The sequence below is a fragment of the Diadema antillarum genome, unplaced genomic scaffold, assembly GCF_040938485.1.
Source record: "Diadema antillarum isolate AM-2024a unplaced genomic scaffold, OU_Dant_1.0 seq00000549_RagTag, whole genome shotgun sequence".
Taxonomy (NCBI): Eukaryota; Metazoa; Echinodermata; class Echinoidea; order Diadematoida; family Diadematidae; genus Diadema; species Diadema antillarum.
In genome coordinates, this window is record NW_027271494.1 from 139,570 (window position 1) to 163,547 (window position 23,978).

Consider the following 23,978-nt stretch of genomic DNA (forward strand, 5'->3'; position numbering starts at 1 on the left):
ATTATACATGCATCATAATGAATCGTAGTACATTATAACGTAGAATGAGAAAGAGAGAGACAGAGGAGCACTTACAGAGATACGATCTCATGTGCATCAACTAAACAGGTAATGGACTTGGAGATTACTGATTGCTGAAAGTTGTATAGATCAAGGAGCTTCAAAAGCTCCTTGTATAGATCAAACCATTATTATTCATAATGATCATGGTCAAATATGCGTGTAAAGTACTGGTATAGGTATGAAAGAGCGCAGTGGATTAACACAACTGAATCAATACCTAATAAAGAAGTCGGTATTCCTTTTGGTGATCACGCAAATTCATACGCACATAAGCATAATACAATTTTCACATAAAAGAGGCGGGGCCGACACGACATGAAGATCTTAGCCTTTGTCAAAGGCAGTCTAGCCGCAGTTTTTGGAAGGCATGCGAACAGGGAGTCGTCCTTGCCTCGTTGCAGAGAGCACAAAGGTCTTTGAATAAAAGACTAGGAAGAACAAAACGTAATCTATGGTACGATTCGGCGATACGAAGACTATGGTACTGCCTGCATTACCGACTCTGACATGAGATTACGTAATCGACTGTCCCTGTTGGCTGCCGATAACTCCCCTCCAGGGACTCAGTCGAAAGAGCTAATCTCGCAGGCTGCATCAAACTTCACTCCATGGTTACTTGTCAACAGATGGCGCTATTCCAAGGATCTGAGGACCAAAATGTGTGACGGGTAGTCGATGAGCATTCACTCTTGATGAAAGGTCGCGGTGAAATGATATGTGAAATAGGGTCAAACAGATCCTTCAAAATAGAATCGCGCCATCTATTGATGAGCAACCAGAGAATGAAATGCCCCAGTATGGCTCACTGATCTCTATAACTATTTCCATAGAGATCACTGGTTATGGCTAGACATCACAATATGCTGGACTGAGGATCTAGTTGCATTATGATTCTTTCGTTTTCATTTCTTCTTCTTCTTAACTTTATTCAACTTGATAATTTTCAAGGATAGCGCAAGGAGTAGAATCCTATCTCCTCCTTTTAGAGGGCGTCCTACGGCTTTGATTTGCCTCTGTCAAGTAATCACATTTCAATGGATGCAGAGAGGTGGGACTCATGCCTTTCTGATGATGTGCTGCCAACCTTACTGTTGACGAAAATCAAACTTAAGTCTTGCTTGATCATAAATTTCATGAGCGGAATTGAATGGATTTGCACAATAATTATTGATCGTTGCAGATTACACTTGCGTCCAGGTTAATCAAGTTACCCGCGAGTTTGTATAATAATTGAAGAGTTTGTTCGCAAAGACCGATAAATCCATATTTGCCAAATGGAGATATTTGCGATTAAAAGTCAAGAAAAACAAGGAGAATAATAAGAAAATTTTTGCTTCTTTTGACCATAACTTCAAAAATGTACCTTTATATGTAGTGGCCAATATATCATTTAAAAGGTATTATTTTGTACTTTATGACAGAGACCGTATTCAAAATCTTTAAAAATGGACTTATCGGTTTTTGCGAACAAACTCTTTAATTGTAAACTAGGTTTCTTTTTCTTGTTTTCACATTCCACTATAACTACTTTTTACTGGACAAGTAATCAAACGATGATATCTCTCTCAATTCATCTAGACATATTTATTTTGAATAGAATATTATGTATAAGCCCGACATTTATTGTTTTAAAAGTTCGCAAGAGGCAAGGAAAATTCATCGCAATGCTATGAAATATCTTTTTATTTTAATTTAGCTTCAGCTCGCTATCAGTTTTCTTTAATTTCTGCATTTTTGAACATTCCCAAAGAAAATGATATAATTGAAAATTATTTTTTTTCAGCATGACTGACAACAGAACACAATGCATAAAACTATACATCGATGTCAAATTAAAGGAATACTCATGAAGGGAGAAATGGAGCAAACCGCACATTGTAAGAAAAATGTCATCGACAGAGTCTAGGTTTAGAAGTTAACTATCTATTTATTTATTTATTCATTCATTTATTTATTCATCTATTTATTTATTTATTTATCTTTATTCATTTATTCATTTTTTATTAAGTTCTTAATTAATTAATTTATTCATTTATTTTGGTCGCCGACGTATCCAAGTTATATACAAAGTAGAACAGCAAGAAAATGATAATTATTACATGGCACATATTTAGCTTTTAATGTGGCCACCTAAGTGATCACCAGGGTATCAAAAAAAAAAATGATAACACAAGTCAACTTCATGCAAATGCATTGCATAGGTCCTTTAAGGGCTTCCATTTGGTTTTGGTCTAAAATCCCCATGCAAAAGAATTAAAAAAAAAAAAAAACTTGTTCCTCTTAGACATGAAACATAAAAGACATTGAATCTCTCTCGTATTTCAATGTTTTGTTTTGTGTTGGTTGTTTGTGTGTGTGTTTACACAAGAATATCTCTAGGAGAATAAAAAGTATTTATTTTACAGGACTGGACAACCCTTGGACAAGTACGAGAACTAAATATATCATGGCTTAGCGCCATCTCACGATTGTGTCGTGTTAACTTCGGCTCAAGACTTAATTTTCCGCCTAAGACTGGCCCACTTAACTCCCCCTACCCTCCCACTGAGAAGTGTTGTCGTACACGGTCCACTGATGATGATGAATAGGAGGAGAAGGAAGAGAAGGAGCTTAGGGGCATATGAACGTTTGCTTTGTTTCTTTTAGTTTTTCACTCGCAAAAGTTTTATTTTGTCTTCGAAGTAACTCATTTTCATTTTCGGATTAAGAAACTTTTTTTTTTCCGGATTGTCTCTTAAGAGACCCCATCAGTACTTACAGAGTAGCGATCCTTTTCAATATTTTCAGATTAACGATCCTTTTCAATATTTTTCGACAGTGAACGTTGTTTGCAAACGAGAAAGAAAAAAAAAAAAAGCCACAGTAACAAACCTTTGGAAAGCCAGCTGTATTCGATCCTGCTGGGGGTCTACTGATGGTTTTGGGATCCACAAGTGATCGTATATGGCAGCTGCATGCAGGCAACTTGACGGCATGGCTATGAAATATGCTGACTATGACAACATTTTATTAATCGGTTGATCTATCGAGTGATTGATTAATTGATTTATTGATTGATCCATTCTATTCCTTTATTTCTTTTTTTTATTTATGAACGTAACACAAAAATCAACTGAACACAGTAACCTACGGTAAAATATTAATCTAAGAGAAACATGTAAGTGATTAAAGGTCTTGTTACTTTTGGGAGCAGTAATTAAAACAATGATATATATATATATATATATAAAGATATCACATGTGATGCATATGTGTAGGTCTGTTGTATCACAAAACACCCTTCCATATATGATTTTCACAATAAATCCTAGAACATAAGGAGATATTAGTGTTTTCCCATTTGCCATTAAACCATAGCTGTAGACGGTTTAGTCTACAGTTATGTAGACTAAACCGTTAACATTTGTATTATAACTGTTGTTCACATTTTATGTATTTCAAAACACTGGATAGATTATATGGCTTAAATTTTTTACAGTGGTTGTTTCTATCACTAACTCACATTTTAGAACTGTTTTAAAGCACTACTGTTGGGTTTTTGTTTCATCTGCAAATGGTAAATTACGCCTTTAATCAAAGTATACGACATTATTCCGTGAAAGTACAAAATGCGTAAGCAAGCTTAAGAATTCACATGTACCTGCCGTTCAAAAGACAAATTAAGCAACTCTAAAATATGACAGGATAACCATAATGTGTAGTATTCTAAGTCACAAAAAATGGGCATCTTGGTGGTATAAAATTTCGTGTTGAGGCAAAGTCAGTGGGGGGGGGGGGGGGGGAATAAACTTTAGAGAACAAAAGAGTGCTACTCGGTATCAACCCTTCGGAGGATTCACTATAGGCGAGTCTATGTACGCATTTTTCCTTTTGTTTTGTTTTGTTCTTTTTTTTTCACGCGCCGCATGCAGTTTCAAGGTGGCTGTTCCTGGTTGTTGTTTTTTTACCCACGCCGATGAAAATCGGCAGGGGGTTATGTAAAGGGTTCCGTATGTTTGTTTGTTTGTTTGTTTGTTTTTTTGTTTGTTTGTTTGTTTGTTTGTTTGTTTGTGTGTTTGTTTGTTTGTGTACAAGATAACAAGAGAACGGGTAAACGGATTTGCACGAAATGTTCAGGGGATGTCTGGATAATGACAGGAAAGAATCTATTAGATTTTGGTGATAATCGGTTGACCCTTGCAAATTCTGTGCGACCTTTAAGTTTTGACCCCATGGTATAGTGACCACTCCGAAAATTTCCCGTTTCTCACTTTGCGATTTTCCGCTACCATACGAAAACATAAACTCCCAAACGATCGGACTTCGCTGCTCAAATGTTCGTAAGAATTCCGAAATTTACGTTTAGGCCTATTTGAAGGACTATGTCCTTCTGGATTTATGAAAGTTCGTTCTCCGTCGTCACAAACTGGCCCGTATTTTGATGATTTTTTAAATAAAAATTGATTGTTTTTTTCGTTGGAGGAGCATTTGCTCGGTCGCAGTCACACTGCACGATATGCGCGCTCAATGTCAATGCGTGTGCAAGGCCGCTGAAAATGCATCGCGCTCTACCCTGTTGGTGCAAAATAGCATCGGGGACGTTGCGGCGCTCGTTGGTGACCGAATACTGGTGCAGTAGACATTTGCATTTAACCCTTGCATTGAATAATTCCCGTAGACACTAATCATAGGGGTAATTGCCTAGGGGGTACGTAAATTTTGTTTTTCTTTTGCGCTTTTGTGGATACCATCAAAGATCGTACACTCATACGACCTTTGATATCAACACACTCTCGGCTTGCTATAAGCAAAATATCCCGCAAGAAAACGGCGTATTTCTCGATTTTTAGCGCTTTTTCGGCGACCCGTCGCGTACACAATACTCTTAAAACTGGACTTAATTCGTGGAAAAGTTCCGAATCTGCACTTTTGACGGTGGAATTTGGGATTTTCGATGGATTTTTGGAGGAGACTAAAGGACTTTCCTGTGGTGAATGAGTGTTACCGTATGTGAAATGATGTGATTTGCGTGTGATGTGACTGTAGAACCAAAGATCGTACACTTCAGTGTACGATCTTTGGTAGAACGCACTGGCTGGTGATAAAGGACACTGGCAATTAAGTGACCGAATTCTGGTAGATGACCGAATGCACAGTATGTTTACCCCGACTTTGTACAAGGCGTGGGTCTGCCGCCTTTGACGGCCCCTCTCTAGTTTAGCAGTGTTTTGTTGTTGTTGTTTTTTCTGGTGAACAGAAAACTCCAAATTCAATCACAAAAGGGATAATTTCCTCTGACGTTGCATGCAATGATAGTTGGCTTTGTAAAAGCACAATGACAATCACCAATTCTGTTTAATGATGTATTGAATGTGTGGCTCTCATTCTCCCCCTCTTCTTGTACATAGACTCGTTCTCGAAACCGCTGAACCCGTTAGTATTGTCTTGGAGCCATGTTTGGCACGCAAACACTTCCCAAATCCCCGGAGTATGTGTGCTCAGTTAGTAGTTATTTTTGGTATAATATGCACATCGAGGAAGTGCGTGTGACGAATAGATTATGCATCGAAAAATGGTGTTGTTCATTATAATTCTTTACGACTGCTTCAATTCCGTTCTTTAGAAGCATCTGGCCTTGAATTTTCAAAGGGGGATCTCACTGAGCGCATATTATTTGTTCTCGCGTTGCTACCAACATCTAAGTCATGAACTCGAGGCATGGTTTCCACTACCTCCAAAACTGCAATTCTATTGCGAAAATTTCGTTGTAGTTGTCTTAGGCGGATCCTTAATGAGTGATATGGTATGGGGCCTGAAAAGCAATGTTTAATGTTAATGACTCCCAGTGTGTGGTGGAAGTTCCATCTGTCTGAAAAGCCTTGAGCAACATGCTTCGCCTACACTTCCTCGGTTGTAGGAAGGTCGACGTACTCTTCATCGTAAAGTTTCCAGTAGAATATGCCAAACAGAATTCTGGCACACTGGCCACAATGGTGTTCGGTGCGCGACACGAAAGTCAGAAGACATGAACTTGTAACGTACGAGAGGAGTGGCGTATAATAAGACGTGAACGAATATGGTACACAAGTCAAGAGGCAGCATTCTGTATTCTCTGCAATCGATCCAAATCAGCCTGACTAATTCCACCAAGAAGAGCATAATAACATTAAGTCAAGTCGCAATAACATTAAGTCAAGTCGCAATAATATTAAGTCAAGGACTGAAGCAGAAGTATCGACGAAAATCCTGATCCTCATAGATATCTGATGTATAGTTAGCTGACTTGCAGATCTGTGAAACATGAGTGCCCGTCTTTGCTTCGGAAGAAAAATTCCTAGATTGTGCATCACAATAGCCAGTATATAATAGGCCTATGGGAGAGTAGGCTAATCTACCGTACAGTAAGTTCGATGACTTGGGCCCCGTTTCATAAAAGATGTTAGGATAGCACCTTTTGCTGGAGTGACAATTTCCCAGAGCAACAGCCAATCAAGAAGCTGTCATGGATTCTGGTCGTTACCATGATAATTGCCATTCAGACCAGAGTAGCAAGCATAATATCAACCTTTTTTTTAATGAAATGGGGCTCTGATGTTCAAGCTGAAGATGGCGGTGGAAGGCAAGAACAAGAAACTCTGTTATTTTTCTTGACCGAATTTCAGCTTGTCCTCAGCCATCAATTCCTGCATACATTTCCAACACATGTTGGCAGTGCCTTAAGAGTGTGTTCAACACTAAAAGGGTCACTCTGGTCAAACTCAAGGAAGATTTACACATCATCAGCATACTGTCATTATGATACTTCACATTTTTAGCACAAAGAAGAATTCCAACAATAACCAAAGTGACATTAATACTAAACATGATAACAATAATGCAGGATCAATAATGTAGAATCTTTTAAAAAACTCTATTATACCTATTTCGTTCTTGCTTTTTCTATTTTATAAAGAATGAAAGAAAATGGAAGCAACTTCGAACGAAAGCATCAGCTTTATTTCAATTCAACAATTTGCTTTTGGTTAATTTCCATTAAAGGGATGGTACATTTTCAGTTAAGATGGAGTTTGAAGTTTCCAACGTTTTTTGATGATGATCTTTTTTTTAAAGATGGTGACGAACCTCTTACGAAATATGAAAGACCATAAATTTTAAGAGGAATTCAAGGTTCATTTGATGAAAATTGGTTTTGAAATGCAAATAAAGTGATCTTGATTAAATGTGGGACCCGCCTTTTATCAGGAGCGCTTTTTTTTTTTAAATCTCGGCCATTTCAAAACCAACTTTCATCAAATAAACACTGAATTCCTCTTAGAAGTATATGCTTTGAAACATGTTTTGTAACATTTCATAAAGTGGTTTCTAAGTATCTCGCAAAATGTTAGAGCTTAATTTTAACCTCAATCAATACTGTACTATCCCTCCAAACCTTCATTGCAAAAAGTGAGGACAATCATAACAAGACAGAAATGAACTACAATGTATATACAAAATATCACGTACATGTACTCTGAGAACTGTTAACACAGAAGTTGTAGGTTCACTATTAAACACGAAAATATGAGGACTAGAATTTACGTCTTCGCTTGATGTTCAACTGATGATTTGCCGTTGTTGTTGTTGTTGTTGATGATGTTCATGAATGCTTTGTCTCCTGCAAGTCTATTATGTCTGGCTTTTATTCTTGGGTGTAGCCCTGTTTATTGCTTTTAGTTGATCGGGATGTGCTCTATCCAGTCCTTGCTTGTGCATAATTATGCATAATTATCTGCTATATTGCGATGATGATTAAGCTCAGTCGGTATAGCGCGTCTGCTTCATGATCCAAAGGACCCCGCAGTTCGATGCCCGGGTCCCACTATTGTGTGTAATTAGATACAGTCCCCTCTAGTAAAGAGGCAAAACACTCTGTCCCTCGGTTAGGACCAGGGAGGGAAGAGCAAAAATGGAGGTCCCATGTGTGAGTCACCACTCATGCACGTAAAAGATCCCGCTTCATTTATTCATCGCAAAGAGCAGGGCGTAGCCCATTGAAGTGGTCCCGCCTAACATCCACCTGGACCCCATGGAAGACCAGCTATTGCTGCCGAATATGGACAATCCAGCCATTTTATTTAGCACAGATGGAAATGAAACAAACAAATAAAAACAAAAATGGATTTTTTCCCCTGTACGATTACGAATGTACCACGACGTTCCGACACGTTTCTATTCTAAAGTGTACTACAGTGTACCCATGACACTCTCACGCATGGGCACCCACAATTAGGGAAACCCCCACTTTTTTGTCCACCCATTGTGTCCTGCTGTTTGAATAGCGCTGAAGAGGAACCCGCCTCATGCAAGTAAAATCTTTTGTCCCCGATTTTGTATTCAGCACGATATTGCCATCAGTGGTATATTTTGTAAAGTTCCATTTGCAATGACGTCATGCATGTTAGTTGTAATAAGACTATATGTTTATTGATACTATTTTATGTTCAAACATCATATCCTCTTCAATTTCTGGCTCCCACAGCGCCACAACTGTCTCGTTTCGATGTAGACTTATAGCACTTCACGAAAGTTCACTACACTTTTCTCGATTTCTTTTTTATTTTCATTTTGCTGAAATATTTGTTCACTTATAGATCTCATTGTGGATTTCAAGAAGCTATTTGTCACTGAAACCAGAGATGGGTATTCCCGTATTTTGCAATGGGTATCATGTAGCATAGGTGTAAATAGATATCATTCAATCTCTCATAGTATACCATTTTACTTCCATACAATGTATACCATTATTGTACACATATTTGTGCCTACCTGTAAGCCCTATGTATGTACCTATGTGTGTATCATGGCGTGCATGTCGCTTCTTTCAACCAGAATGAGACTTCAAAGCAATGGCGCATAATATGTGTGCCCAAATATCTCGAACAAAACATTCGATCGTACCTTTTGAATGTATTTCTATCGACTTGCACATGGTTGACTGCACTCCCCGTATAGAGCCTCCTCTTTTTTCCCCATTTTTTTTTTCCGGGGAGTCAGTGCATAAAGTTTATGTACCAACTCCGATGTTGAGGTTCCGGGTATGAAGGGTACAAGCGTACCCCTATTAAAATCGGTTGTGTACCACGTCTGATGAGGTCGGGTCACTGCCTGTAAAACAGATGAACATCATGGTAAGTCTGTGAACAGTTTGTCGTTTTATATTCATGTTTCAAACACTTTTCAGAGATTATTTTCATGTAACATTTTGTGTCAATTGTATCGGTGTTAATGTCAAAGGTTGATTGTTAACTAAGTCACGATTAAACGAATCTGCTCCGGTGCCTTCTGCTGGAAGTGATACTCATGGATGCTCCTGTATATTATGTATGTGTGCCTCCCGCCCAATGATTGTGCACGTCATCATTGTTGTACTTGCCTTATATCTCAAAAGCAAAGCATAAGTGTTTCACGTGTATTGTATCTTGTGTGCACCAGAAGCAACAACATGGCTGTAATTATACGAGGAAAAAAGACAACTGGCCATAACATAAGTGTCTCACTTTATATTAGGTCTAGCAGGTTTTTGCTCTCCTAAAATGCGTTTTTATACCTACAGTGTGGGCGTGGACAATGAATGATAGTCATACAGCTTCTGATATCATCCCCTCCTCAAACAAAATATGTACGCCTATTTTCCCCCTTTTTCATTCATCCATTGAGGTTGGCATTGTGTTTTATTAAAAGTCACTTTATCGTTGCTGTACTGAAATATACCTGAAGAACATCCCCTTTCCCTGAAAGAAGGTTTCACATTGTTCATGATTTCTTCTCTAGTTAAGTTATCTTACTTCCTTTGAAAATAAAGTATATTATCACCCATATTGTAAATAATAATATATTGACATAATGTAAGAAATAAAACTTATAAACTCATAAACTGATGTAAATTGTTATTCACCTAGTCGAAGTGTAATCTCCATTTTTTTTTTTTTTTTTACAAATCACAAAAATGCAATGGGGACTTAAGTCGTGCAAAATGTCGCGGGACATCAAGTCTCCATTCCAGTTTTGTGATTGATAAGAATCTTGGAGATTTCGCTTCATATACTACATTATTCAACATGAGTGAATTATGTTGGTTTCTGAATCCTAATATATTGGAAATTATTGCTTTATTGATATTCATAAAGATTATCAATGTCTGCCGGTATGTCACACAACGGAAGACTCCATTCCAGTTTTGTGATTTATATAAAGAAATTTGTTGGAGATTTCGCTTCGTGTACTACGTTATTCAACATGTGTGATGATTTGTTGCTTTCTGAATCCTAATCTATTGGAAATTATTTCGTTATTGATGTTCATGAAGATTATCCATGTCTGCTGTTATGATGCGTATATGATGCACTGAGCACAGCCTGACACTGTCTTCTTTTTTTTTTCTGGTTTCTTATGCCTGTCAAATCTACACGGTTACATGCCTGCAAGATGAGACGTTGAATATATCATCGCGTATTAAATTCTTCTGTTAGTTTGTCCTTGAAAGTGATATGAAAATCACAGTTGCAATGATTTTGAACGTCTGTTCTAACGTGCACTGTTGTTAGTTGGTCACCGGAGGTAAATAACTTCAGTGTTGAAACATTATGATGCAGATGGAACCCTTTATTCTTTAACAGATTGCAATAGTTTTTATTTGTTTTGGGTTTTTATCTTCCTGAAATTAAAGAATAAGTAATATAAAAATCAAGCTTTGAAAAATGTTTAAATCACATGTGTTCGCTCCACACTGCATGGTATCATCCCAGAAGATAAAATGCAGATTAGATCATTAACATTTCCGCACACGTAAATAAATTTCATAAATTTCATTCATGGTCTCGTGACAAAGAATAAAAAGAACACTTGCACTACTTGCATCAAATCAATGTCGGTATAACAACCAATGATGGCTTTAGTGGAAGGTTTGCAGTTGCTGAATTATCGATCAAAAATGCTGTTTTAATGATTTTTTTTTTTGTGCATGATCCCATAATTGACCTTTGAGATGAAAAATCTAACAATACCTCAGCGGCATATACATGGCAAAGTTGCTTTTTCAATGAAAACAAAGTAAACTACCAAAGGCTCGCTAAGTAATTTTCTTGTAGACCTTGTGTACAAGTTTGCTTAAGAATCTATCGTTCTGCTTGTATGTTTTTAGTTGCTCTGCTCATTAGAACAAAATTGAAAAGAAAAGAAGTCTAACCCCCTGTCATACATTTCACAAAAGGAAATTTAGAGGTACTTTGTATGTCATGTACAGCTGCATGCCTTGTGTAGAAATGTGTTGCTCGTAAACCTTATCTGTTGTGATCATGATCTTGATTAATTCAAACACGACAATGAATGAACCAGTAAACGAGCATTACAACCACGAAACATTTACTCATATCAGAAAAATACACACCACGTTAAGAAGAGAAGGATGAAAAACAAAAACAATTCTTGGTATACAAACAACTCAAATTACGTTGGTTCTACTCTACCTCTAAATGTCAAACTTGAACACGGACTGGAATCATCGTATGTGGTGAGGGTAAGCTGAAGCGAGTATTTGCGTAGCGGAATTGAAGAATCAATACTCTTTAGAATGCCAAAATTGTCAACATTTTTTCACATTGAGGTTATAATGACAGGTAAATTTACTCTGCCTGAGTATACATGTGACTACTCTGATCATATGCATCAAAGAACGTACATTTTCATGATGGGGGGGGGGGGGGATTTAGCAGATATTTGCACGGTAGAGCGGGGGAGGGCGTTGGGAGAGGAGGAGGAGTGATATCCTCCCATCATAGGAGGGAGATTTTGCATTTTTAGACTTTAAATTAATCGGTATGCACACTTCTGATGAAATATTTCATTTTTTCTATAAAATAAAACTTAAGAAGGATAGACATTCAGGGAAATATGAATGGCTAAATGACAGTATCTCAGATCTTATTGTGTTGTTCCACTGTTTGTTCATCACTGTGTAAAGTCAATGAAGGTAGACGGTGAGGGAGGGGATTCCCCCTCCCACACGACAGAGCTTTAGCAATCATTTTGAACTGAATGGGGGAATCCCTTACACATTTTCACTTTGAGAATTGAAATTCAACTCTCTAGCCCACAGTTTTGGTGGAATATCTTGAAAGTAGTCAATCAAAGAAGGGTAATGATTCTACGAAGGAAACCGAGCGAGGGAGAATGTGGGACGTTCCCATTTTTAAAATAGCAGTTCATCAATTTGTTGCACCCTTTTAATGGATTATTTTGGAAACGTGTCAATCTCCAAAGAATCTGTTTGCATGGAGGGGAGCAGAGTACAAGTCGGAGGGTGGCATGGGTATAACCAAATCCCTCCAATTCTAGGGAGCTTTTGCATCTATAGAATTGAAATGAAAATATTTCTTATAGACACTTTGGTGGAATATCTGGGAAATGATCAATGAGAAAAGTGTAATAAACCTATGGCGGTGAATCGAGAAGGGGGATGGGGGAGGGGGGGGGGGGTAATACTTTGGGGGGGGACATCCTCCCCCATATAAATGAGTGAACTTTTGCACATTTGGATTTGAAGTGACAGATCTTTTCCACACTTTTCTGATGAAATACTCGGATTTTTTTTTCGATCTCCAAATGGTAATTTGTAGTCTGTGGGAAGGGACCGCGAGAAGGGGAGGGTGTGGGAGGGGGTATATTCCCCTCCATATCAAGGGAAATTTTGCATTTTCAGATGTGAAATTCAACTATCTGGTGATTTTTTTTTTTTAATAGTTGGACAGTTTTCTATTTTCATATTCATCTGCCCCCCTTGCCCCCTGCCCATCGATGCCCACGATAATACATATTATATTCTATTCAATATTATATCATTTCATAATGTAATGATATTTTATTGTATAACATTAATTTTTATGATATTTTAACGTATTTCATAATACTTTTTATCATAATATAATTTCACATCTTAAGTATCATATGCAAGGCATTTCAACCTTCATACCTGATAAAATTGCATGTCCTTTTGTGAATGTTCTTCAAACCACCCAGAAGGACGTAACGTGTGTTTGACATCACACCATCATTAAAGGGGAAATACAGTCAAAATATAAGTTAACCTGATAAAACTGTAAAAAGGAGTAAAATCTTACGAGTTCAACCACAAAATTTTGACAGAAACCGCATGAAAAATGAGGAAGTTTATGACATTTGGAAGTTTTAGTGTTAATTTCTGCAAAACAGTTCTTGTACAGTGGATATGAATATGCAAATTAGTGAGCTAACCATGTCATACCTTAACAGTTTTCCATTGATCATGAGCAAATAAATTACGAAAATTCATTTTTTTTTTTCTGTAATTGAAGTCAGAAACACGATGTTATTCCTGGTTGCATGAGTAACTTCAGAATAGTTATCAGTTAGATAAACCGGGATTTAAGCCTCGGACATAATTGCGTTCAAATGAAAAAGTGGAAATTTAATAATTTTATGTACAAACCATATGGAAAATTGTGAGAGAATGACATGCTCACTTGGCCATTTGCATATTCATATTGACTGTTCAAGAACTGTCCCCCCCCCCCAAAAAAAAAAAAAAAAAAATAGCGAAAAAAATATCTTCCTTATTTTTCATCCAATTTCGATCAAAATTATACCGTTGAAGTCGTAACATTTTACTCTTTCAAATCAGAATAGCTTATATTTCGACCGGATTTCCCCTTTAATTTGTGAATTCTCCAACTTATTTCTTCCGAACACTCTCCTTCCCTCCCTTTTCACATGCTTGTGCTCCATGTCTCTCTGTATGTTTGTAGATTTTCTATCCTAACATACTTTTCTTCAACTTCTATACAGGCACATCATCCAGTGAAACTAATTTGCCTGTTGTTTTACATCTCCTTGACAAGTGCCGGTGAGAGTTTTGACATAATAACTTCACTTATAGAAGTAACATATAGACCAAAGGCTGAATGACAGTAGACCTTTTGTTTTTACTTGAAAGCAGTTTCAAGAGAAAGGTATCACCAATCTCATATCTCCACTTAACCCTTTAATGTTTACATCTGATTACGATTCTCATGATATTTTAAGTATCAAAATTTCATTATGTTTATGGTTGCGTTTGAATTGATCCTATCACTTTTTTTAAGGTTTATACATACAAGTCCATCTTTGATTTTATGACATTTACGCGATTTGTCAAAAAATTGTAATCTTCGGTAAGAACAACATTTCCTTCAGCATTTGCGTATAATGCTAAGTATAGTTTGACGAAATTTGGACTGATATCGATCCTAGGTGAACACTGTACAAAAACTCAGCAGTTAACTCTGTGTTGTAAATTTAAATGGAATTAAAAACAAAATGATGAATATGATTACTTTGATTTACTCTCGTGCACTCTTTCATGATGGGTATGGCGTTTTGTCTGAAACCACACTGAAATTACCCATAAGTTCTTGAAAATTTTTTCCAAAAGCATAAGAGTAATAATGCCCTTATAAAATAGATGTTGCAGCGAAATAATAAACACACATTCGAGGTTAAAAGTTCAACCTAAAAAGCAAGAGCACCTAAACTGAAATAGAAAGTGCTTGATTTGAGTTCGTAAATTGTAGAATTTTGTCATGGAAAATGACACAATGTTTCAGAAGCATTATTCTATATCAATTTTGATCTAGAGAGGAAGAAAACAAAATCACATCAAAACACACTCGTAACCGTTTTTCTTCCCTTGTCCAGAGTCTGTCTGCTTCCAGAGAGATACCATGGAAACGACATGCAGCTGTACGCGTCCCCCACCAACTGTTCCGGATCTACCCGGTATACCAGCAATCTATAGTTATATCTATATCCATGTCTACAGCTGTATACCTTTATCCATATCTATATACCTTTATCCATATCGGTGTGTTTGGGCCCGGTTTTTGGCTGTTTAATACTTAACCTCGTTTCTCCATGTACAATATGGAATGGATAAAAAGTATACGAGGAAAAAAGTGGAAGACACAATTCAATTGTCATATTTCATGACAACGTATTTGTAACTCTTAGGTTCCACAATTACATTTTTCTCAATTTACTCTGTTTTGATTATGAAACCTTATTCTCTGTTACCAAAGAAAGCGAAATGTTTATGTTCTTTTCGAAAAACTGAAATAAAAAATGAAATACTCTATATAAGTAACCTATCAAAACATAAGTGAAAATCTACGATGTTGTAAAATATCATCACGTATTATAAAAAGAGATACAATAGGAGATGGTAATCATTATAAGCTGAGCTTGACTTGGATGGGGCCTCATTTTATATACATATCTCTACAGCTCTAGACGGTTGCTAATATTGTACCATACACGCAATATGAATAAGTTAATTGTCCGAAAAGTGGTTTTATTTGCGTTGGCCTGGAAGCCTCAGCGACAGATGTTTGATTATTGATTTTTTTTTTTTAAAGCCAGGATTTTCTTCATACTTTAAAGAAAGATATATATACATATATATATATATATTTCTTGCTTTTTAAACTTTTTGTTACTGGGAAAATAGTCTTTTTTTAAAGATACACCCTTATGTCAACTAAACCTGACAAGTGCCGCATTAATAGTAATATTACAAAAGATACAAAAATGGGAGGCGGGGATCAAATTCATCCCCTAAATGTCAAAATAACTTCAGATCACATTATGTAAGAGACAGAACCTAAAGCACACCACCTGAGAGTGGCCGGTTATATTATAGTATTGGTGGAGATGAGGATTGGGCTTTAACTTTTTGTGAGATACCAAGAAACTATACTCATTACATAGTACTGAGCATACCATTTTAAGAGGAATTTAAAGTTTATTTGATGAGAATTGGTTTGGGAATGGCTTAGACATCAGCTAAGTAAAACAAAGCGATCGTAATAAAAGGTGGGTCTCACCTTTTATTAGGATTGCTAAATTTAGGATATGTCAGCCATTTTAAAACCAATTTTCATCAAATAAACGTTGACTTCCTCTTGGTACAACATGCTCTTTCATATTTCTTGAGGGATTTCTCATTATCTCACCAAAAATATTAGAAACCTGAAGTTTGGTCCTCTCAACCAAAACTATACGATCCCTTTAATGAATGCAGAGGTGGTATGATTGCGTCAATTTGTTACATTCTCATGGTTTATTTTGTTCATTTTACTCATTTTGTTTTGGACAAGATCTACAATAAATCTGTCAAGTTACACAGACATACATTAACAAAGCACTTGACCCCCGGTTGGCCAATTTTAGAACTTTTGTATGTTACTCATTAATCCCATATTGAATTTTTTGCAGGCAAAAAAACCCCAACAACAACAAAGCACTCAGTTGTGTTTTTGTAATATAAAGACGGATCGAAGTATCATGTTTAAATGTGTTCCTGTTGGTGCAAATGTTTTGCTACGGCATTTCCTTCTGGTACTTAGAAACTAATCATGCTAATGGTTGATTATCATAATTTCAGTACAACTCACAAATTGATAGGAGTGAAATAAGAATAGAAATGTGACATGCTTACCTAAACACTTATCATACTTTAAAATATCACACTTATCACTTTGGCATACAGGTTGTATACAAACGACCACAACGCAACAGACCACGACACCAACAGGTTTGTATGATATCCTATGGTGTGTGTGTGTGTGTGTGTGTGTGCGTGTGTTTGTGTGTGTATGTGTTTGAATGTTTACATGCTTTTCTGTCTGTGTGCATTATTCCTTTTGATAAGACAATCTCTTTACATTTGAGAAATAATTATTACCAACTTGATTTTGAATGGTATAACTGGTCAAATTGACGTGGTGTAGATTTTTATTTGAATTTACCAATCAAAACTTCCTAAACTGTTCTAGAAATATAATACATGTATACTGTAATACTTATAACTCTTTATCTGCTCTTCAAAGTCTATTTATTACTATTATCATAATTTTTTCGTTTCTATATATGTTGAATTGTTTTAGGCTTGCCTGATACAAGCTGTGCTATTTTGTGTTACGTCTCCTTTAATGTGCATAAATTGTCAATGTATATAAGTTTTTATTGTACTGAATTGTCATTGACGGAGGTGAATGTTACTTTGAATATGAATTTGAACTTGAATAGCAAATTGAATGTAGAATGCGAAATTCGACTACCTGTATGGATATGTAGATTAAAACAATTTTCAAACCCCTTCGTTCGTAGGCCTACTACACCCCAAAGTCCACGTGCAACAACGTTTGTATACCTTTTGAGCGAGTGTATTTTCACTCTGTGTTTACGTGCACTCGCTAAGTATTTAATGGGGATTTTGTGTTTATGTGTAGACTTAGAGTCGCGTTGAGCTTATCCATTGTCTGATACGATGTATCTATATCTGTCTATGCCTATACCATGAATTGTATATATATATATATATATATATATATATATATATATATATATAGAGAGAGAGAGAGAGAGAGAGAGAGAGAGAGAGAGTTGCTGGAATATTTACTTGAAATTGACAATTTGACCTTACGCTGAATGTACCAATTATGCCGTAGGAGGGGCTAAAGGCCCAATTAAGTACGAACATACTTACTGCGACAGCTCAAGCTGTATTCCCGGCTTTTTCACGAGTTACTGTTTCATTCCATCAGATATAATAATGCTAATATGAACATGAAGCAAACAGCTACAGCCTGTGAGAGAACGAGAAAAAATATGAGAGAAACTTAGATGATTAACGAAAAATGTAGCGTATTGAAGCATGAACGTGCATTATCAACCAAGGCACAATATTAATAGTAAACACGGAACTATTAACGAACGTCGAGTACAAAGTTATTGCACGCGACATAGTTATGCGCAGTAGCGGGTATTCACACTATCGGGGAGATGGAAAGAATATGTTTTTAATCTCTCTGGTTGTGCAACAATGGACCAGCAATATTACCGGAACGCATGCATGTGATCGAATTCTTCTTGAGCGTAATAACAGCACATGCAGAAACTATTTCAAATCCGACACGAAAAGTCTCTGATGACCGCCGAACTGTCGTACAGAGCGAATCGCTCGAGCATCGCAAATCGGAAATAATACCACCCACGCAATTAACCCATTTTGTGCCAGGGACTTTGGACTATGTGTACAATACTATGGCGTTTTCTGTGTCAATTAGCACTCAAAGCATGCAATGGGTTAAGAGTGACTTGTACTAGCGAACAGGATATCAAAGTTTTCCAAAACGTGGCTTTACAAAACCCATTCAATGAAAACATGACCACGTTTCATATTCTCTCTCTTCTAGTTGTTCAATCGTTGTTGTTTTTTTGATGACCACAAGCGATATAAACTAAGTGAAACAAAGTGATGTTCTGAACTACATGGGTTTGAAGGGGACTGCTATACGAATGTTCACTTCTCTTCATAAGAGATGAGACTGAACGTCTGTATCTCAATTTGAAAGTTCTTTTTTCTTTTTCTTTTTTTGGTACGTGAGACATTGCTCGGAATCAGTTTTACCCCTTGACAGAATACTGTCATGACCTGCTCGTTGTGATTGAATCTATCAGTCTCTTGTTAACGGCCCCATTCTTTCATCAAACATTCTACTACGATGTAGAAAGAAATTAAAGATATCACTACCAAAAGCATTGATGAAATTAAAACTACAAATTTCTGCCAGCAACGACGACTATGGGTGAAATAACCCCTGCAGGAAGCGCTTCGCTTACGTCGTTATCCACGACTACCATGACTACGGCTGCTGAGATGTCTCCAACATACAATTTTGCAACCACAGGTGAGTTAAAAAAAAGTCATGCACATGGATGAATCCCTTATTCGAGATCCGTATTTATTAGGTCACTCGGAAATTAAAACCGTATCAGTTAGTTCTTACTTGGACGTAACCCATATTAAAATTACAGACCATTCTTTATGTACCTGATAATGGTCAGTGTAAGGTATACGTAGGCACGGACTTCCTGGCAAATTTGTCGGTCTATGAATTATGCAATAATGGTGATACTGACAAGAATAAGACACGAGTTACTGTACTGTCAAAGACTGGCCACTCACTGAGCAGACATCTCAGCCATTGAATGAACCTTGTAGCTTTCCCTTGTATTAGACACAATACACAGGTAGGTATACAAGGATAAGAAACACATGGGCCAATAAAAGTACTAATCTGAATCAATCACTTTGATATCCGATACAGATTCTCCAAATACGCCCAGAGACGAACCGACACTGTCCTCAAATGTAACAGGTATGTATCGTATCTTTGTTTGTGTGAGAAGAACCTTCCATATAATGCAATTATAGAAATAGGAGTCAATTAAATGCTTCAATGTTTCCTAATTTTTGTTTGGTACATGCCGCATGTTTAGATATGATGTGAAGCTGCTTAGAAGTTGAATGAAAATAAAGTCTTTGTAATCTTGGAGGTGCTTTTATCATAATTATCAGTTATTAGAGTGCAAAATGTGTCATTATCCCACTGATGCTTTGATCAACGCAAGATTCAGATACTGTGTGGAACGATGTTTGCAGTCCGTAACTGCAATGGCGAAGGGAGCGGGGAGCTAACAGTCCCAAAGAGAGCAGGGTGCACTAGAAAAAAAAAGACTTTTTTAATGTTTTTTTTTTTTTCAATTTTGATTCTTAAAAAACGCAAAAGCTCCATTGGGATGACAGTTGCATGCTTAGTTTGATCAGGATCATTACCTGAAAAACTGAAACAAACAAACAGTTGTAGGTAAGACTATTTGCTGCAATAGAAAGAAAGAAGTAATCGAAAAGACAGAACATTCGAAGAGGTCATTTGTCTTTTGATTTCCAAATATGCCACCCAAAGTGTAAGTAAAAGATGTTGAATCGTTTATTCTAAAAGCACAAAAGCCGCGTTGATTTCTTATTTCATTGTATTCAATTTCCGACGAAAGTAGAGTTGTGTATAAACAAAGTAAAGTACAATGTGACTTTTGTGATGAATTACATACCCAAAATGCCTTAGACTACATAAAAGTACATTTATAAAGGTAAAAGTAAGAGAAACTACAAAAGAAATGATAGGCAGAGCAATAGAGAGATAAATATATAGGTAGATTTTCTTTCTTTTCACTTGGCAGCCTCTGTCTGTTTTAAGACGGGAGTATCGGCATGCAAATGTTCGTCACCCCCACCACGAGTTCCTCCACCACTGTGTATGTCAACAAAAATAACCCATAATTACATTTATGCCTTTATCTTTGTATGCTTATCAATAAATGTATGTAGTATTTTAAATATAATTATATATATATACATATATATATATATATATATTATGTAATAATTGCATATATGTGAAATATATATATGTAATGTAATTATATATGTGAAAATAACACATAATTACATTTATGTCTTTATCTTCGTATGCCTATTAATGAATGTATGTAAGTATGTTTTTTCCGTATTTATCATAATCATATACATATAATACGATTATGTTGGATATATAGTTTTATATAATTATCAGCAAGGGATCGAGAGTACAATATTGGTAGTAAGGAAATGGGAAAATCCTCCTCTTTCCATTGGTACCTAATCATCCTGTCAAATGTCACTCATAACTATAAGCACATGAACATGACAACATTGACAAATTGCCCTTTTTCCAAGTTTGAGTGTCACATGAAGTAACAAGGAATGAAATTCCTTTATATTCCCATATTCATGGTGTTAAATTGGACACAAAAATGAACACGATGAAGGTGGACAGCATTTTTTTTTAGGATTCTAAGATATTGAAGATGGCTAAAAATGGAAATTCCCATATTTTTCCTTTGCAACAAATTTTCAAAAACGAAATGATGGTCTTACCCTATTTTGGGGTGCTGCATTCAAATCTCAATGAAGCAACTCTTCTATTCCTGATGTTTTTGAGACATCCAAAATGGCTGCAAAAATCGTAAATTTTGAAAGAGGTATTTCCTTATAAAATGTAAATGAATTGAAAATAAATTGATGGTGTTACCCTATTTCGAGGATGCTGAATTTGCATCTGAAGTCTTGCATCATTTAGGTTTTGGAGACATTCAAGATGGCTGCAAAGATGAATATCAGAAATATTGAAAATCTAAAAAATCTCAAGGATTTAAGAGTTGCACCTTCGAAATAGGGTAGAATCATCATTTTCGTAATGATTTATTTACCAGGTATAAGGAAATGCTTCAATCAGAATTTCAAAACACTTTAACATATCCAATGCAGATACTACAAATATGACCACAGACAAATCAACAGTGACATCAGATGTAACAGGTTTGTATCATATCCTTTTGTCCGAGAAGAACATTTTATTTGATTCAATTAAAGAGATAATAAGCAAGCTAGATGTTTAAATGTTACCTGAACAATTATTTCAATGTTTTTTGCATGTTTCATGTTTGAATATAACATTGCCCAGAAGGGGAATGCAAAGACAGTCTTTCTCACATCGCTTGTGTTCTTACTTTATAATAAAAGATCAAAGTGTAGAATATGCCTTTGTGCAATTGTGTTTTTTTTATCATTACAACATTCAAACTCCGTGTGCAACGATTGATGCAGGCCCGTTTGGGGGATTGAACTACCAGCCCCGCTGGAGAGCAGGATCCGGTCGAATGAAATTAATACTTTAAAAAGAAATAGAAATCACGCAAAAATGAAATAATCTTGTTTTATTGCTTTCTTGCAACTTGATGAATGAACAACGTATCGTCCACATATAAATTCAAATATCTCACCCGACGTGCACCGGATCGTTGAATCATTAGTTTTAAAAATGTAAGAGCTTCAGTAAAGAGAGGGAGGGAATTTTCCTGGTGCTTTGAAGTTTTACCTCTGCATTCCATTATCAAGTGATGTAACCAAATTCAGAAATTGCCAGTTGTTATAATAATTAACAAAATCAATATTTTAAGGACATTCGAAAGAAAACATATGGAATAAAGAAATATACTAATTTCATACTGAATTTCCTATTCTACCTTATTTTCAAATTGTGTGTATTTGTCATGGATTGCAAAAGAAGGTACGTGTTTGTTACTGCCAAAAATTTGATGGAATTTAAATTTAAATCTCCCAGCAGAAACAACTGCGCTCGACACAACACCAGAAAGTACTACTTCTCTCACATCAGTATCTCCGACGACAGCCGCTGAGATATCATCTACTTTGTATTATCTAACCTCAGGTGAGTTGGAATCAATCACATCAAATCATATAAATAAATCTTGTTTAAACACCTTATCAATTGTACCATTGTTACCCCTTCAAATTAACTTCTGACTTGCACGTAACCCACATGAATATCACTGGCGCTTCTTTCTTAAGTGGTTCATCAAAAGTAAGCGCTGTCACCCATCTATTGCATATTCTATATAGAAACGTGAGCATTAAGGGTCAAGGGTCAGCCTGCGTCTCCTTCTGATCTCAACATTACTGAAAGAATTGTGGTGACATCAAGGAAGATTGCATAATGAATTAAATTGTAAGTCACTGCTTACTCATCCAAAAATCGTGTTTTTGCACTGTGTTTTCAAATTTTGATTAAACAAACAAATCATTCTTGGCGTTAACGAGTATAATCCTATTTTAATGTCGTTTTTCCATATTGGTGAATCTCTATACTATCCCATGGAATAGGATATTTCAACTTATTTCATCTGTGTTTTATTTCTTTTTCCCAACAGATCAATGTTTATTTGAAACCCAAGCAATCTTTGAGATGCCAATACAACAAATGCCATGAAAATGTGGGGAAATATATAAATGTAACATTTGCCTGCCAAATTTGAGTCAAAGTGATCTGTACTGACTGTGTGTTAACACTAAAACTACAGGAGGTGTACCTACCACACGTACAACTTTTACACGTGCACATGCGACAGTTACTCAAGAAGCGACTTCGAAAACTGCTGAATTTTCAACAGCAGAAGCCACTTCAACTGGAGATCGTGCAACATCGGAGGAACCAAGAATTCATGAACTTTCGACCGAATACACTACGACAGAGAAAGAGTACACCACAGCAGAGCCAGAATACACCTCAACAGATCCAAAACACGCCACAACAGAGCAGGAATACGCCACAACACAACAAGAATACACTACAACAGAGCAAGAATACATCTCAACAGAGCAAGAATACACCACAACAGAGCAAGAATACATCACAACAGAGCAAGAATACACCACAACAGAGCAAGAATACACCACAACAGAGCAAGAATACACCACAGCAGAGCCAGATTACACCCCAACAGAGCAGGAATACACCACAACAAGACAAGAGCACACCTCAACAGAGCTCGAACACACCACAACAGAGCAAGCACACAGCACAACTGAGCCATATTACACCACAACAGAGCAGGAATACATCACAACACAACAAGAACACACCTCAAGGGAGCAAGAACACACCACAACAGAGCAGGAATACACCACAGCACAACAAGAACGCACCTCAACAGAGCAAGAACACACCTCAACAGAGCAAGGACACACCACAACAGAGCCAGAATACACCACAACAGACAAGGAATACACCGAAACAGAAAAGGAATACACCACATCAGAGAAGGAATACACCACAACAGAGCCAGAATACACAACAGAGCCAGAATACACCTCAATAGATCCAAAACACACCACAACAGAGCAGGAATACACTACAACACAGCAAGAATACACTACAACAGAGCAAGAACACACAACAACAGAGCAAGAATACATCACAACAGAGCCAGAATACACCACAACAGCGCAAGAATACACCACAACAGAGCAAGCATACACCACAACTGAGCCATATTACACGACAACAGAGCAGGAATACACCACAACACAACAACAACACACCTCAACAGAGCAAGAACACACCACAACAATGCCAGAATACACCACA

The 23,978-nt window shown here is 36.6% G+C and overlaps 1 protein-coding gene across 1 annotated transcript in view; it reads left to right on the forward strand.

Annotated features, from left to right (window-relative positions):
• The first annotated feature begins 9,155 nt into the window (after positions 1 to 9,155).
• LOC139734820 (uncharacterized) overlaps positions 9,156 to 23,978 on the forward strand; it is a 28,777-nt gene continuing 13,954 nt past the window's right edge. Inside the window, exons 1-4 of the mRNA XM_071645604.1 lie at positions 9,156 to 9,209; positions 13,900 to 13,957; positions 14,788 to 14,868; positions 16,637 to 16,681. Of these exons, the coding sequence (XP_071501705.1) occupies positions 9,198 to 9,209; positions 13,900 to 13,957; positions 14,788 to 14,868; positions 16,637 to 16,681 (196 nt within the window). The 5' untranslated portion in view covers positions 9,156 to 9,197. The remainder of the gene's footprint in view (positions 9,210 to 13,899; positions 13,958 to 14,787; positions 14,869 to 16,636; positions 16,682 to 23,978) is intronic.